This window comes from Linepithema humile, chromosome 8, assembly GCF_040581485.1.
Source record: "Linepithema humile isolate Giens D197 chromosome 8, Lhum_UNIL_v1.0, whole genome shotgun sequence".
NCBI lineage: Eukaryota > Metazoa > Arthropoda > Insecta > Hymenoptera > Formicidae > Linepithema > Linepithema humile.
In genome coordinates, this window is record NC_090135.1 from 12,116,972 (window position 1) to 12,129,906 (window position 12,935).

The 12,935-nt window shown below is 37.7% G+C and overlaps 2 protein-coding genes and 1 long non-coding RNA gene across 5 annotated transcripts; 2 read left to right on the forward strand and 1 right to left on the reverse strand.

Moving 5' to 3' along the window:
* Positions 1–1,563: 1,563 nt before the first annotated feature.
* Tcs1 (Threonyl-carbamoyl synthesis 1) lies at positions 1,564–4,585 on the forward strand. 3 transcript variants are annotated; one of them, XM_012367280.2, is made up of 2 exons: positions 1,564–1,879; positions 3,001–4,585. In XM_012367280.2, the coding sequence occupies exon 2, from the start codon at positions 3,031–3,033 to the stop codon at positions 3,763–3,765; it is 735 nt and encodes a 244-aa protein (XP_012222703.1). In that variant the 5' UTR covers positions 1,564–1,879; positions 3,001–3,030; the 3' UTR covers positions 3,766–4,585. The 3 variants fall into 3 exon arrangements, with proteins under 3 accessions (XP_012222703.1, XP_012222702.1, XP_067216532.1); XM_012367279.2 differs by lacking the exon at positions 1,564–1,879 and adding an exon at positions 2,247–2,450; XM_067360431.1 differs by lacking the exon at positions 1,564–1,879 and adding an exon at positions 2,481–2,605.
* On the reverse strand, positions 4,335–12,872 carry lili (LMBR1-like protein). Its single transcript, XM_012367276.2, has 9 exons — positions 12,164–12,872; positions 8,592–8,856; positions 8,182–8,285; positions 7,975–8,101; positions 7,826–7,894; positions 6,964–7,093; positions 6,308–6,665; positions 5,871–6,102; positions 4,335–5,779 (listed from the first exon to the last, which is right to left on the reverse strand). The coding sequence occupies exons 1-9, from the start codon at positions 12,221–12,223 to the stop codon at positions 5,520–5,522; spliced, it is 1,605 nt and encodes a 534-aa protein (XP_012222699.1). The 5' UTR covers positions 12,224–12,872; the 3' UTR covers positions 4,335–5,519.
* On the forward strand, positions 10,019–12,302 carry LOC137001487 (uncharacterized). The gene is made up of 2 exons (XR_010891498.1): positions 10,019–10,319; positions 10,439–12,302. It is a non-coding gene; the product is annotated as an uncharacterized lncRNA (long non-coding RNA).
* Positions 12,873–12,935: the final 63 nt, after the last annotated feature.

Below are 12,935 nucleotides of genomic sequence, written 5' to 3' on the forward strand. Positions count from 1 at the left end.
CTTTTACTATCTGTCAAGACAAAATATAAGATACTTATAGTGATACTAGATACTGTGAACAATATAAATAATATTTTAGTAAGTAATTATAGAATTGAAAAAATAAGAAAAATATAATTCTTAAATAAAATAAATTAATAAGATTAATAATTAATAAGATTTACATAAGTAGTTATTATTAGTTTTAATGCAGATTAAATTAGACATTAAAAATATATTATAACCTATATATATATATATATATTATTTTTCAAGAAAAGTATAATAATATATAAAATTGATTTTCAGAAAAAACTTCTTTTATAATAAAAAATGGATAATAAGGAAAATGTTAAAATTTTATTAATGTTATATCAACAACATCCTTGTTTATATGTTACAAAAAGTGTTGATTATCATAATCGTATGAAACGAGATCAAGCTTTACAGATAATCTGTAATCAGTACAAAGAATTAACTGGACAACCATTAACAACTAAAATTGCAAAAAAAAAATTAATAATTTAAGATCACAATATCTGGACCATCTAAATAAAATAAAACATTCAAAATCAAGCGGTGCATCCATTGAGTTCTATAACATACTGGAGCGAGCCTTTCAGGAGTGGGGATGTCTCCATCGGTCGAAAAAGACAGATAGATTTACGTGAGGCTAGTCTTCCTTGTCAGCGTATGTTTTCAGCATAAGCAATAAAACGTAAAAAGAGACAGAAATTCTCACATTGCTATATGTGTCCTTTTCTAAATTGCGGACGCAGTTTTCTTTGTTCGGGATAGGAAGGCTCGCTCCAGTATGTTATAGAACTCAATGGGTGCATCACTTGATGATATCTATAAACCAACTTGGTGGTTGTTTGAAGATATGAGTTTTCTATAACATAGATCAGAAAATCATCGTAAAGAATCGTAACTCGATTACAACGCTAACTATATTCAGCCAAGTATAAATATTATTGTTCGAGGATTCGGACCGAGATCTCGGATTGAGTTCTAGCATCGTGGACACAAGGCTTTAAGAACTAAATAGCCACGTCTATTTTCCATGCCGATAAAAAAGTCACGTCCATTTTCAGTGTCAATGAAAGAGTTGCATCCATTTTCGATGTCGGTAAGGGTGAAATCAGATGATACGGAAAAGAGCTGCGGAACGGAGAGTGCGTCATTGAGACAGCCAATCAGTTGCGGAATACAATCGTCGCATAGCTGTGATTGGCTGTTTCAATGACGCACTCTCCGTTCCGCAGCTCTTTTCCGTATCATCTGATTTCACCCTAAAAGAATAACATCTACTTTCAATGCCGATAAAAAGTTGATTGTATCCGTGCTACAGCCACAATTTATTAAACAGACATACATTCCGCATATAGATATGTGTGTTATATAATTTTACAATTCTGCAATAAAAGCTTATTAAATATTATTTTCATATTAACATTATTTTAACATTATTTTATTATTAAACTTTATTTAAATTTATTAATTTAATTATATACAGTTGAAAAAAAATGCAAAAAAAGGAAAAAAAAGTTGCAAAAAGCAGGTCTCGAATATGGGAACTTTAATATTCAAGCGATTCGCCTTACTCCATTAAAAAACGCTTGATTCTTTGTTGTACGCTGCTGTTAATCAAACAGTCTAACGCACGGCAAGGACGCGTGACGTAAATAGCTTTGCTTGTGGATATAACATGGACATGAACCATCTCAGAAAATGGACGTGACTTTTTGACCGATGCAAAAAATGGACGTGGCTATTTAGTTCCTAAGCCGGCCGAAAATGGACGTGCGTCACTAGCGTACGGCCTAGAGAAAGTGTCGTACGGAAAACGGCAGCGTGGCCTCTCTCAGGTTTCTTTCTGGAAATATCAAGACTTGAAATTGTAGGTAGATGACATTTCTTAAGTTTGCAATATGAGCACGTGAAATTGCATTCTTTTCAAGGTTATATTTTTAAAACATTTTCGCACGCGTCACGCAGTCAGCTAGCTCGTTCACTTTGTGTTTTTGTGCTAAGATAAACGCGATATACAAATATAATTAAATCGAAGTATTCGCTCAATAGATTTAAATCATAAATACGAAGAAAAACTCGTCGTTTGAAAATATGGTGTTGCGATTTTGTCGATACTGTGCTAACCTTTTGAGATTCAAGGAGCATCCCGACGGCAATCGATTTGCATGTCCCACGTGTCCGTATATCTGGAAAATTAGAGGCCGGGTTACCTCGCGCACTTATTTCACGGGCAAACTGACGGATACGCATATCGTGACTACCGAAGCCGCTTATGCTGGCTTGGAGTCAACGGAAGAACGTTGCCCCAAGTGTTCGCATCCACGCGCGTATGTCAAACAAATACAAATAAGATCTGCGGACGAACCTATGACTTTGTTTTACAAATGTTGCGATCACGCATGTGGTCACACGTGGCGAGTCGACCCATAAATTCTCAGGTACGTGACAATTGGAAAAAGGATTTCGTACCATGTAGAGAAAAGCGTTTCCGGAAAAATCAGAGGGTGACGCAACCTAACCTTTTTTTTCCGTCAAGAGATTAAATCACTCACGTGGAAGACAATTTACATGAAAAAACCTAAGATTTTTAGAAGTATATTGAAAAATTTTCTTAGTTGTGAATAGTATTCTTAAATAATGTTTTTAAAAAAAGAAAAACTAAACGATGTAATTGTTATCTTGTAATTGACTCGCGAAAATTTATCTGCATAGTTGTTCTTACAAGACAAGAGCACATTTGTAAAGTCTAACAAATAATGAATTTTACACGATTTACACGATTTTTCTTCCAAATGAGAGAAATGGTTGTTGCATATACAATACAAAATTTTTTTTTTATTATTAATGATATAATTTTCCACTCAACAATATAATTGTTATGCACAAGGCATGTTATATTGCAGTTACATTGTTGAGTCGGAAATTATAACATTGACATTATGTTACTGTTAGCTTGTGTTTACTGGATAATATTTTTATTCTCCACAGGCACATATTTTTCGAGGTGTTCGAAGCATCATGAATCCTAGTTGTATGGGACCCATGAAAGTTAAAATGATCAAGGCCAAGAATGAGTTGAAAATATTCGATTCAACAGAAAAGCATTGGTTTTGTGGTGGTGACCGGAGTGTAGCAATGGCAGCGCAGTTGCTGCAACAGGGCAAGGTGATTGCAGTTCCCACAGATACGATATATGGCCTAGCTGGCTTAGCCTCGGATACGCACGCTGTTCAACGACTGTACGAGATCAAGCGGCGCGACGAGAACAAACCGCTGGCGATCTGTCTAAGCAACGTTACGGACATAGGCGATTGGGCCATATTAGACGGTGTGCCATCTCGTTTGTTGGAGTCCCTTCTGCCGGGACCATACACGATATGTCTGCGGCGCCAAAGTGCATTGAATCCAGCCTTAAATCCGGGTCTCGAGAGCGTGGGCATTCGCGTGCCAAACAACAAATTCATACGTAGCGTCGCGAAGTTGGTCGGCCCGCTTGCACTTACTAGCGCTAACATTAGCAGCGAACTGAGCAGTCTGCACCCGGAGGAGTTTCAGGCACTCTGGCCTGAGCTTGATGGCATCTTCCATAGTTCATCGAAGACACGGAAAGAGAGCGACGAACGCCGCCGAATCGGTTCCACCGTCGTGGATTTATCGCAACCCGGCTATTATAAAGTTGTACGCTATGGTATTGCTGCAAATTTCATCGTCGGCCATATGAACAAGCATGGATTGAAGATCATGGACGAGTGAGTGCAATCTTGTTAATTTCTTAAAATTAAACGCAAAATTTCCCAACAATTGACATTTCTGCATACTATCGACTGTATCTGTTTAATTCAAATATAAAAAATCGTGCTCTATACAATTTTAAAACTATATAAAAGGTATCTGCTTGTTATCACGTATGTTATATGACTAGGTTAGATCGAAAGAGTTATGACTTGTTGGAAAAATTGCGCTAGTTAAGAAGTTAATATCTACAATGTAAATATTTCTGTAACATGACGCAAATCCAAAGATAATATTCCAACTTTTTTTAAAAGTTTTAACTAATAGGATTAATAATAAACCGACGAAAACGTTATTTGTTGTATTGTAAAATAATATTGTAAAAAGATCCAATTTAAAAATTTTGATATTGGGTTTTTTTATTGAGAGAGGCGTTTTTGAAATTGTTATTGTAATTTGTCGTTTGTCGAAAATAAATAACGTTCCTTTATTAATTCTTTTTCTTTTATAACTTTGTCGCAATGTCTCAGAAATCGTATGGATCCATTCCGACGTGTACATCTTACATAACTAGAAAAGTAAGTCGTGGCAGCTTTTAAAATCTCGGTTTATTGCAATTCATTCAGTCTAATAACATTTTGTACCTCGCATAGTCAGTAAAAACAATGGTTTAAGTTTTTAATTTAATAATAATTATTTCTTATACTTTTAAGCAGCCAGTAAAATTTATTATTTATAAGTTCAAGTTGTGTTATTCCTCTGTATTCAACTGCGACGACCAGAAGTTGTAAAAACGTTGTAAAATGAGGATGTTTAAAAGCAAATAAAGGCTTATACAAGATTTCTCCTATGAAGGATCGATTCTTCGCGGTATATAAATTTCTTTGAACATACTACATATGCATATTCTAGATCCTGTCCTTCTTTGCAGTCTTATTGCGAATCGTTCAATTATAATACATGCACACACACATACATGCTCATTCGACATTGGGTCTACACCCAGACACAATATCTTCCTAAAAAATAGTATTAACGTAATAAATAAATATTTAGCGCTATATGCATTACAGATATGACTGCCTTGTCGTCCTTGCCAGACGATGTCTTTTTTTAAACTGGCCTCGCGCGTCTCAATTGCAGACAATCACACTCAGCCTCGTACGCTTAATCGACGCTAAGCAATCAACTTTTCAGGCTCTCGCGAAAGTTTCGTTGGCTCGTCGATGACTTTCGACGGTGCGAAGATAAAAACACGCAAGTGTCCGGAGAAAAAAGTGGGTGCTTGATGAGCCAACTGGCTTCAACTGGAAAAGCCAATCTCCGACACGGTACAAGACGCTCTCTATTTAAATACAGTGTCAAGAATTCTTAAGAATTAAAAAAAAAAATAAAGAAACGTGAAGTCTCGGTACACGAGAATGCAAAGGCCTCGATGCAACACGTAGGAATCTAACGATCCAAGAGTCTGATTCAATAGCATTGAAGTGGATTAACGTGTCTAAAGATTCGTAAATAAATTCGAGAGTTCTGTGAGTCTTTTGCAACATGCGATGTCAATGACTCGAAAGCTCGGGAGAGTCTCTCGCAATTTTCCAATACGCATCTTAGAAACCAGGCAAACTTTCGCAAGGTCCTGACGTGTGTGTCTGTCTCTCTCTGTCTGTCTGTCTGTCTGTCTGTCTGTCTCTCTCTCTCTCTCTCTCTCTCTCTCTCTCTCTCTCTCTCTCTTTCTTTCTGCTTATTACATTTACATGATAATATAACAAATCAGTCTAATCGTCCTTTGTAGAAAACATCCCCGACGACGGTGAGCTCTTCCTCGCGTCGGCGGCGGGAGTGGCACTCCTGAAGATGCTCAATAGGCTACTCTTTAGACGGGCGTAGAATTCCTTGCGCATGGTTGCAGTGAACTTTGTGGCCAGGCAGCCGATTGCTGCCGTCGCGAAGATCAGGTTGTAGAGCAGTACGAGCTTGAAATTGCCAAGCCATTCAATGCGTCCAAAGTTGCCCAACAGATCAAAATTTGTCATTCCTAAAGAAAGAACAAATGAGAAGAATTACAAAAAATTCTACAATTACATAATAATTATATACGAAATCGTTCTTGTGTTTCGTGCAATTACCTAGTATCCGCGATAACAGCGGTAACGCCGAGCTGAGTACGAGCAGTAGAGCGCAGTTCGCGATGAGATGGGTAAGCGGCGTGGAACGCAGCCGCGGTTGCACCCGCTTCACGCCCGGCAAGGCGTACAGGCCGATCGCGCTTGTCACGGCCAGGTAGAGGATCACCGCCACTTCAATGGTCGCACCGACGGGCCCGAGCTTGGACAAGGAGCTGATACCGAGCGTAAATTGCTGTCGAAAAGAAATGTACAAATGTTAGTTGCATAAATTAAAACAATTTCTAAATTTTTTTATTAAAATATAAATCTAATTATTAAAATTTATATTTACAAAAAAAAAGAGGAAGACGAAAGAATTAGAGATGAATCAATTCATTGATTGATTTATTTAATTAATAGCTAACTGATTAGGATAAAAAAACTTGGCGTATACGAACCCTCGTGCTCAACGGCAGTGCCTTAATGCCTATTAGCAATTCCAGGGTGTTTTGCACAGCCAACAAGGCGGTTGCAGTGGAGAGCACGAGCAGCGCGAGCATCGCCACCGGATAAAGGAGCGTGCGCCGAACCCACCAAGTTCTACGCTGCTGGTCCAGTAGCTGCCGTCGCCTGCACACCTCGTCCAATCGTTGAGAAAGACCTTTTTGCAAGGCACCATTCCTCAGGCACAGCAAATTTGGATTCACACTCAATAGTGGTTCGTCTTCCTCCTGCATTGATAAGCCTGCCGCCATCGACGACATCATCGGCACTGGCGAAACATAAGACTTGCCCGTTTCTTTTACATGCTGCAATCTATAAACAGAGGCTGAATTAACATAAAACTACTCTTTAGTTGCTGTATCGTGAATATTATAACTATATTTTTTATTAAAAACATTAATTTAAATAAAAATTATAATTATGCATTTTATATTTGATTTTTTAAATAACTTTTTTGGTTACATTTATTAATTATTTCAACATTCCCTTATTTTTGTTCTACCATCTGCGTTTAGCTCAAATAGATTTTTCATTTTGCACTTTATGATAATATAATTTATAGCAATTTACAACACTTGCAAATCTCGAAATAAAAGACAGAAGCGCTCACCTCCTCCGGATGCAGTCCTCTTCTAATTTGTACGCGAAAAACTCTTCATCCAAGTTCTTCAGGAATTGGGGTTTAACAAGAAACGATCCTACCACGCCGAATAATCGTACGAATCCCACTGGAGTGCACACTAAGAACAATTACGTGAGTACGCTCTCTCAAATATTAATATATATTAGGTTGGTGCAAAAAGTTTGTCGTATTTGTCAAGTAAGATTGAAAACAGAATTACAGAGTTTTAAATTCAATTTTATGAATTAAAATAGTCGCCAATAATTTCAATACATTTTTTATCTGGACTCGAGTTTTTATACGTCCGATTTCAAAAACTTTTAAGTTTTTAGACTAAAAATCAATAATTTTATTTAAATACACCAGGGATACGCAACTGACGGCCCGCGAGGCTTTCTAATCCGGCCCTCGATCAAAGCTGCCAGTCTGGCAACTCTGCCCGTGACGTTCAAGCTTGACCTCCAGAAAGAAAGAAAAATAAACTGAATTATTAAAGCACAGCGCCGAATTGTTTTTTTACTTTTACGTATAAATTATTTTTTATCGGAGTGTATTTTCGAATGACAAACGTTACGAGAGAAAATACTTTTCTATAAAAAATGCGTGTATGTAGGAAACAGTATTGATATTGTTGCATCTTCAAGATCGTTTAGGTAGTTGAGTTCCTTTTTTTTTTTGCTCGCCGATCTCTTTGTGGCCCGCTATGTTACCTCTAATTTGACATTTGGCCCCCTAAAACATCTAGTTGCATTTCCCTGAAATAGACCTTTATGGAGAAGCAACAAACCATTTGCACTATTTTTTAATTGAAAATTTTCTTTTATTGCGTGGGCAATAAAAAAATACTCACGTAACAACAGTACCACGCCAACGAACGAGACGCAGGAGTATAGGAAACGCAAGTAATAACTCCACAAATCTGTAATGTAGATTATCTTATCGCTCTGATTGTTAATTGCATAATAAATTGTGCGCAATTATATACGCGCCTGTACTTACTGAGCAATGTGTGTAGACTCGAATTTTGATAATCTAACAGAGCCGACAGGACGTAAGTTATTCCCAGTACGAGAGTGCCCAGGAGACAAAGTACCGTCACGGTCTCGTACACCCTCGCCATCACGCCCTACAATAAAGAAACAATTACGAAAAAGGGCATGGCTTCGTTATCGGGTATCACACGCACGTCACGGAGTTCTGCTTTACCTTTTTATGGCCCTCAAAACCTTCCGACTCTGTGAAGAGGTAGGCAAAGGGCAGAAACACGAAGAGCGACAGGTTCGAGAACAGGAATACATGATTCCATAGACCTGAAAACGTTGGCAAACGTTTCATTACTTCGTGATGTTCACACAGAAGTGTAAACTAAATGTAAATCTCTTGGCTCAATTTTCTTCATTCTCTTCATTAATTTTTAATATTAATTCTTTTTATGTGTTACATTTCATCTTTGATCTTAATTTGATAGCAATCATTTTTAAATGGCTGTCCCAGAACAGAATAGGATCAGTCTATCTATTTATCTAACTATCTGTATCTTGAATAACTCGTTGAATATATTTTTCTCTGGATCATTCGAGATCGCGCATTGTTAATGTTATCATTTTTACACTCACCTTGGATGAGGGAACTGTTGAGCCACTTGACGTAGTAGCTGTTTGGGTAGAGGATGAGCACCTCGTTGCTGGCGATCGACACCGGAAGTAGGAGGGTCGCGCCGATGGAGACTGCCAGGGCGAGCGTGCACAGCCAGAGGCTGATCCTGTACACGGTGGCTTCATCTTCGTCCACCGACAAATAATCCTCGCGGTCCCTACGTCGGAAACGCGCAATTAGCGCGTAACTCGAGATATACAGCAGCAGGAAAAGCAACAGGAATATCTGCAAGGATATCGTAAATTAATTTTTTGGCTATTTAAATGGTTACAGAGCTTTCGATTCTATGTCAAAAAATGCATGAATGCAAGAATGAAAAATAAAAACTTTTTTGATTTCCAATTCGCGATAATTAATACACACGCCCGATGATTTCCCCAGAAATCGCATCGTCGCATCTGGCATTACGTAAATAACGCTGAATACCATTTAAGGCGATTAGCCGAACACCTATAACGCCGGAAAATCCGAAAATGCGTTGGTAAACGAAGCCCTATAGCGAATTCAAGCTTAAGATACGTCTCCGTCGTTGTATTTCATTAATGTACCTTTTTATTACCGATAACATAAAATATATCTTTATCTATTTTTAATACTCAATAAAAATTAAGTACAAATTATATCATTATAAATGTTTATATTATTAATATATTAAATGCAAGTGAAGTAATTATATTTAAATTACATTCTTTGTGATGTTCTATTAGTTTTTGATTGACATAAGTGGCGATACAAAGGTTTCTGCAAAACCGCACTTGTTACGATCGACCTCGCATGACAAACAACTTGCACATAAGTGACGGATCGAATTGCTGACTGATGCGCACGTTTCAGTTTCATTTATTAATTCGCTTATTCCCGATCGATATCACGTTCTGTCTTTCTTTCGTTCGGTACGTTGTTTATTTACTCGCTAATCCGTACGTGCCTCCTTGCCTTTAACTTTCGCGCGTATGTACATGTACATTTAGATATTTACGAGATTTTGCTGTTTGTCGTCATTACAACAACTATACTCGCACTATGTACATACGCGATTGACGTATTAATTCGCCCGGGAATGGGATGTAATAGCCGAGCCCGTATAATTACGGACAAATAGCCAAGTATGCACACGCGCGCGCGCGACATTTTCGGTGTCGCAGTTGCCAAGAGACGTTCTCTTCTCGCAGAGAGCTGAGAATAGGCTGGAAGCGGGACAAAGCGAGTAATCGCGAGAACAATGCACGTACACAAAGCGCCATACAATTTATATTTAATTTAGAATAAGTCAAACTAAATCTTACAATTTTTTAAAATAAATTTTCAAATAAGAAAAATAATATAGCATAAACTGCTGAATAATAAATAAATAATAACTGTAATTAATTAAAAAAAAAATCAATTCTCGCGCTAACGTAATAAGGACAATGCATTCGAAAAGATAAAAGGGAAGATAATAGATTACTGTTATCAGTCGTATCATTTTTTATCATTGACCTCGGTTAACGGAGTGTTTCCATGGTTTGTTCTTCTTTTTACTTTTGTTCGCACTTATCGCGCATCATCATCATCGATCAAACAGCCAGCGGATGACGCGACGGAATCTTTTACGTCTTCTTCCTTTCTCTCTATCTTGTCATTTCTTCGCAAGTTTTCTGCAAGATAGGCTCCGCAGCTGTTCTCCACAATTACGCTTTTATTCGCAGGTACTTTAGTCTATTCGTTGTGTAAATTTATCACGATACATCGTCTCTCATTGCAATATGACGATAATGTAATAAATTATCTTTCTTTATCTTCCTCTTCTTTTCCATTGCCATTCCAGGCGCGATAATTGCTTTCGGGCGTGAAACAACTAAACTACAAGACAATTAAGCCACGAATTTAGTAAATTGAGACGCGAGAAGAAAAGTGGAACATGCTTTCACGATACTTTCCAAAGAAGTAAAAGTCGAAGAGAATGCACGTTGAAAAAGCCGGTAATCATACCTTTTCCTAATTTTACACATATTTCATGACAATTCTTGTAATTTCTAATCAGAAAAAGCCAAATAATTGAATCCTGTCTTTTTCCAGCATCATGGTTCTTCCCTGTTTAATTCAAAGTTACGTTTCTTTTCGTACACGTATAGTCCTGTAATTCTTTCAGAGTTTTTCAGGAGCCGTTGCGAGTCTGCGAAGCGACCGGTTTTCTCGGCGTCGTCGTTTGTAAAACGATGATGTGTGCAACAAAAAACGCGCTTCCTACACGCATCGGTTTTGCATCTGCGAAACACATTCACCGGGTGAATGCACTTGGCATGGGGCGTCGTCGCGTCGCTTGGCATTCCTCCTTGGAGTTAACGGCGACGAGAAGGACGAAGAAAGACTCCAGCAGGTAAAAATGCGGTAATTCAACTCGATATACATCGGGTGTCCCAGATATCTTATCTTGCGGCTCTTCCTTCATCTGCGAGAACTCCTTAATCAATTTGGAATCTTTTTTTCTGAAAATATTGCGAAAGACAATTATCCGCCGATAAATCTTTTATTTTCAGCTTTTTCTTTCGTTCCTCTAATTTACGCTTTGTTGTCACAGATAAATACAAAGTTGAATTTTGTATTTCTTCACGACTAATCCTCAAATTACAAAGCTTCATTTTCGGTGTTTTACTATTAGCGTCCAAGTCGAGTAGACGAAAATAAGACAAAAATAATAAATCAACAGTATGTCATACAAACAAAAGACTGACGTGTACGTCCTATTGTTTATAAAAATGCCTCTTTGTATCGCCAAGAGAAGCTTCCTATCTCCTTCTGCTTGTGCAATATCGCTTATTATTTCGTTTATAAAATAAAATATGTTCGATTGAGAGTAGCGCTACTTTGTAGTTGTAAAATGCGACGTGCAGAATTTTAAATCTGGCATTCGACCGAATGAGGACGTGGGGCGTCTCCCCCCCCCCTCTCGCCCCTCCTCCATTAAAACAAATAAACAAACCTTATTAAGATCCACGTCGACAAATAACGGCGAATCGCCCGTTTCTTCCGACAATTACGATGCTTTATCACTTGTGCTGTACGATAAGCCTCATTTTCACAATTGGGTAATTAGTACGAGCAAAGTCGACTTGACTCGATAAACGGGACTCTTTGCTGTTTTATATTTTAAAGTAGTTATAAATGTTATATTTTAAAGTTTATTTTTACGTAAGTATAGCTCATTTTCTGCAAACGTAGCGCAGAAAATTCAACAGACGAGTTTATAGAAACTTCTAGCCTCATTTTTGCACGTTGAATGTATAGGAAACTCGATTTCACATTACAAATCGAACTGTATGTAAATTAGATTCTATTCTCGTAGATGAATATAATATAAAGTTTTATATAGATTAAGAAAATGTAGTTTGTTGATTACAATCGCGCACTATTTCGACCGTATGAAGACGTGGAGCGTGTGGAGCATTTTCGCGAAGCGCTGCGTCAAACTTATCGCAGGGAATTACAGTTGATTTTTACGCGCATTCGAGAGATTATATCGTTAAAATGTAATAAAAATAGGTGTACTCACTATATTCTCCCGTACGGTGTTGTGAAACAACCGTTCCCTGAGGTCAGCGTCATCTTCCATCTTCACCTGTTTGTCAGCGTGTAGTCCCGGTCGGCCAGCGGCAACATTTTACCGTTTCGCACGGCTTCACATAACCCCAGCGCACAATCGGGCGCACGAGGAAACGTCGTGATTGACGCGTAGCGTCGACGGCCGATCCTCTCGTATTCGTATGACGTGTGCAACGACTGCGTGTTTACGCGGTGATGTGTATAACGCCCGCACCCGATAACTTAACCAAGCAACTGCATCCACGGCTGCTAACGTACTGATCGTCAGAGCTGACAAATTTAAATTAATTCCGTATCTCGTATATCTTCAAGCATGATGATGTAAAGGCTTATCCACATGTGCGATAAGAACTTGAAGATAGCTATCTTTGGGTAAAAATTTTATATTAAGCATCACATCTAGATATTCACGTACCATGACTGTTGGTTCAAAGTTGGCGGTGTACTCTTCGGTTATTTCGGAATTGATGTTTGTTAGTCCAATAATTTCATACATTTAACATATAAACTAACGTCTAATAAAATAATTTAAACTTTACTGAGTAATGTCTCTGTTCCCAGAAAACATTTTTCAATAGATTTTTCTTTTCTTAAGGGAGAGGATATTTCATTAAAAAAAAGCTTTAAATGAGTTAAATAAGTAAAAATAAATTTTGAACGTTTGATTAAAATTTTACAAATATAGAAATTGGTAAATTTGCAAATTTTTGTGAAAAATACTA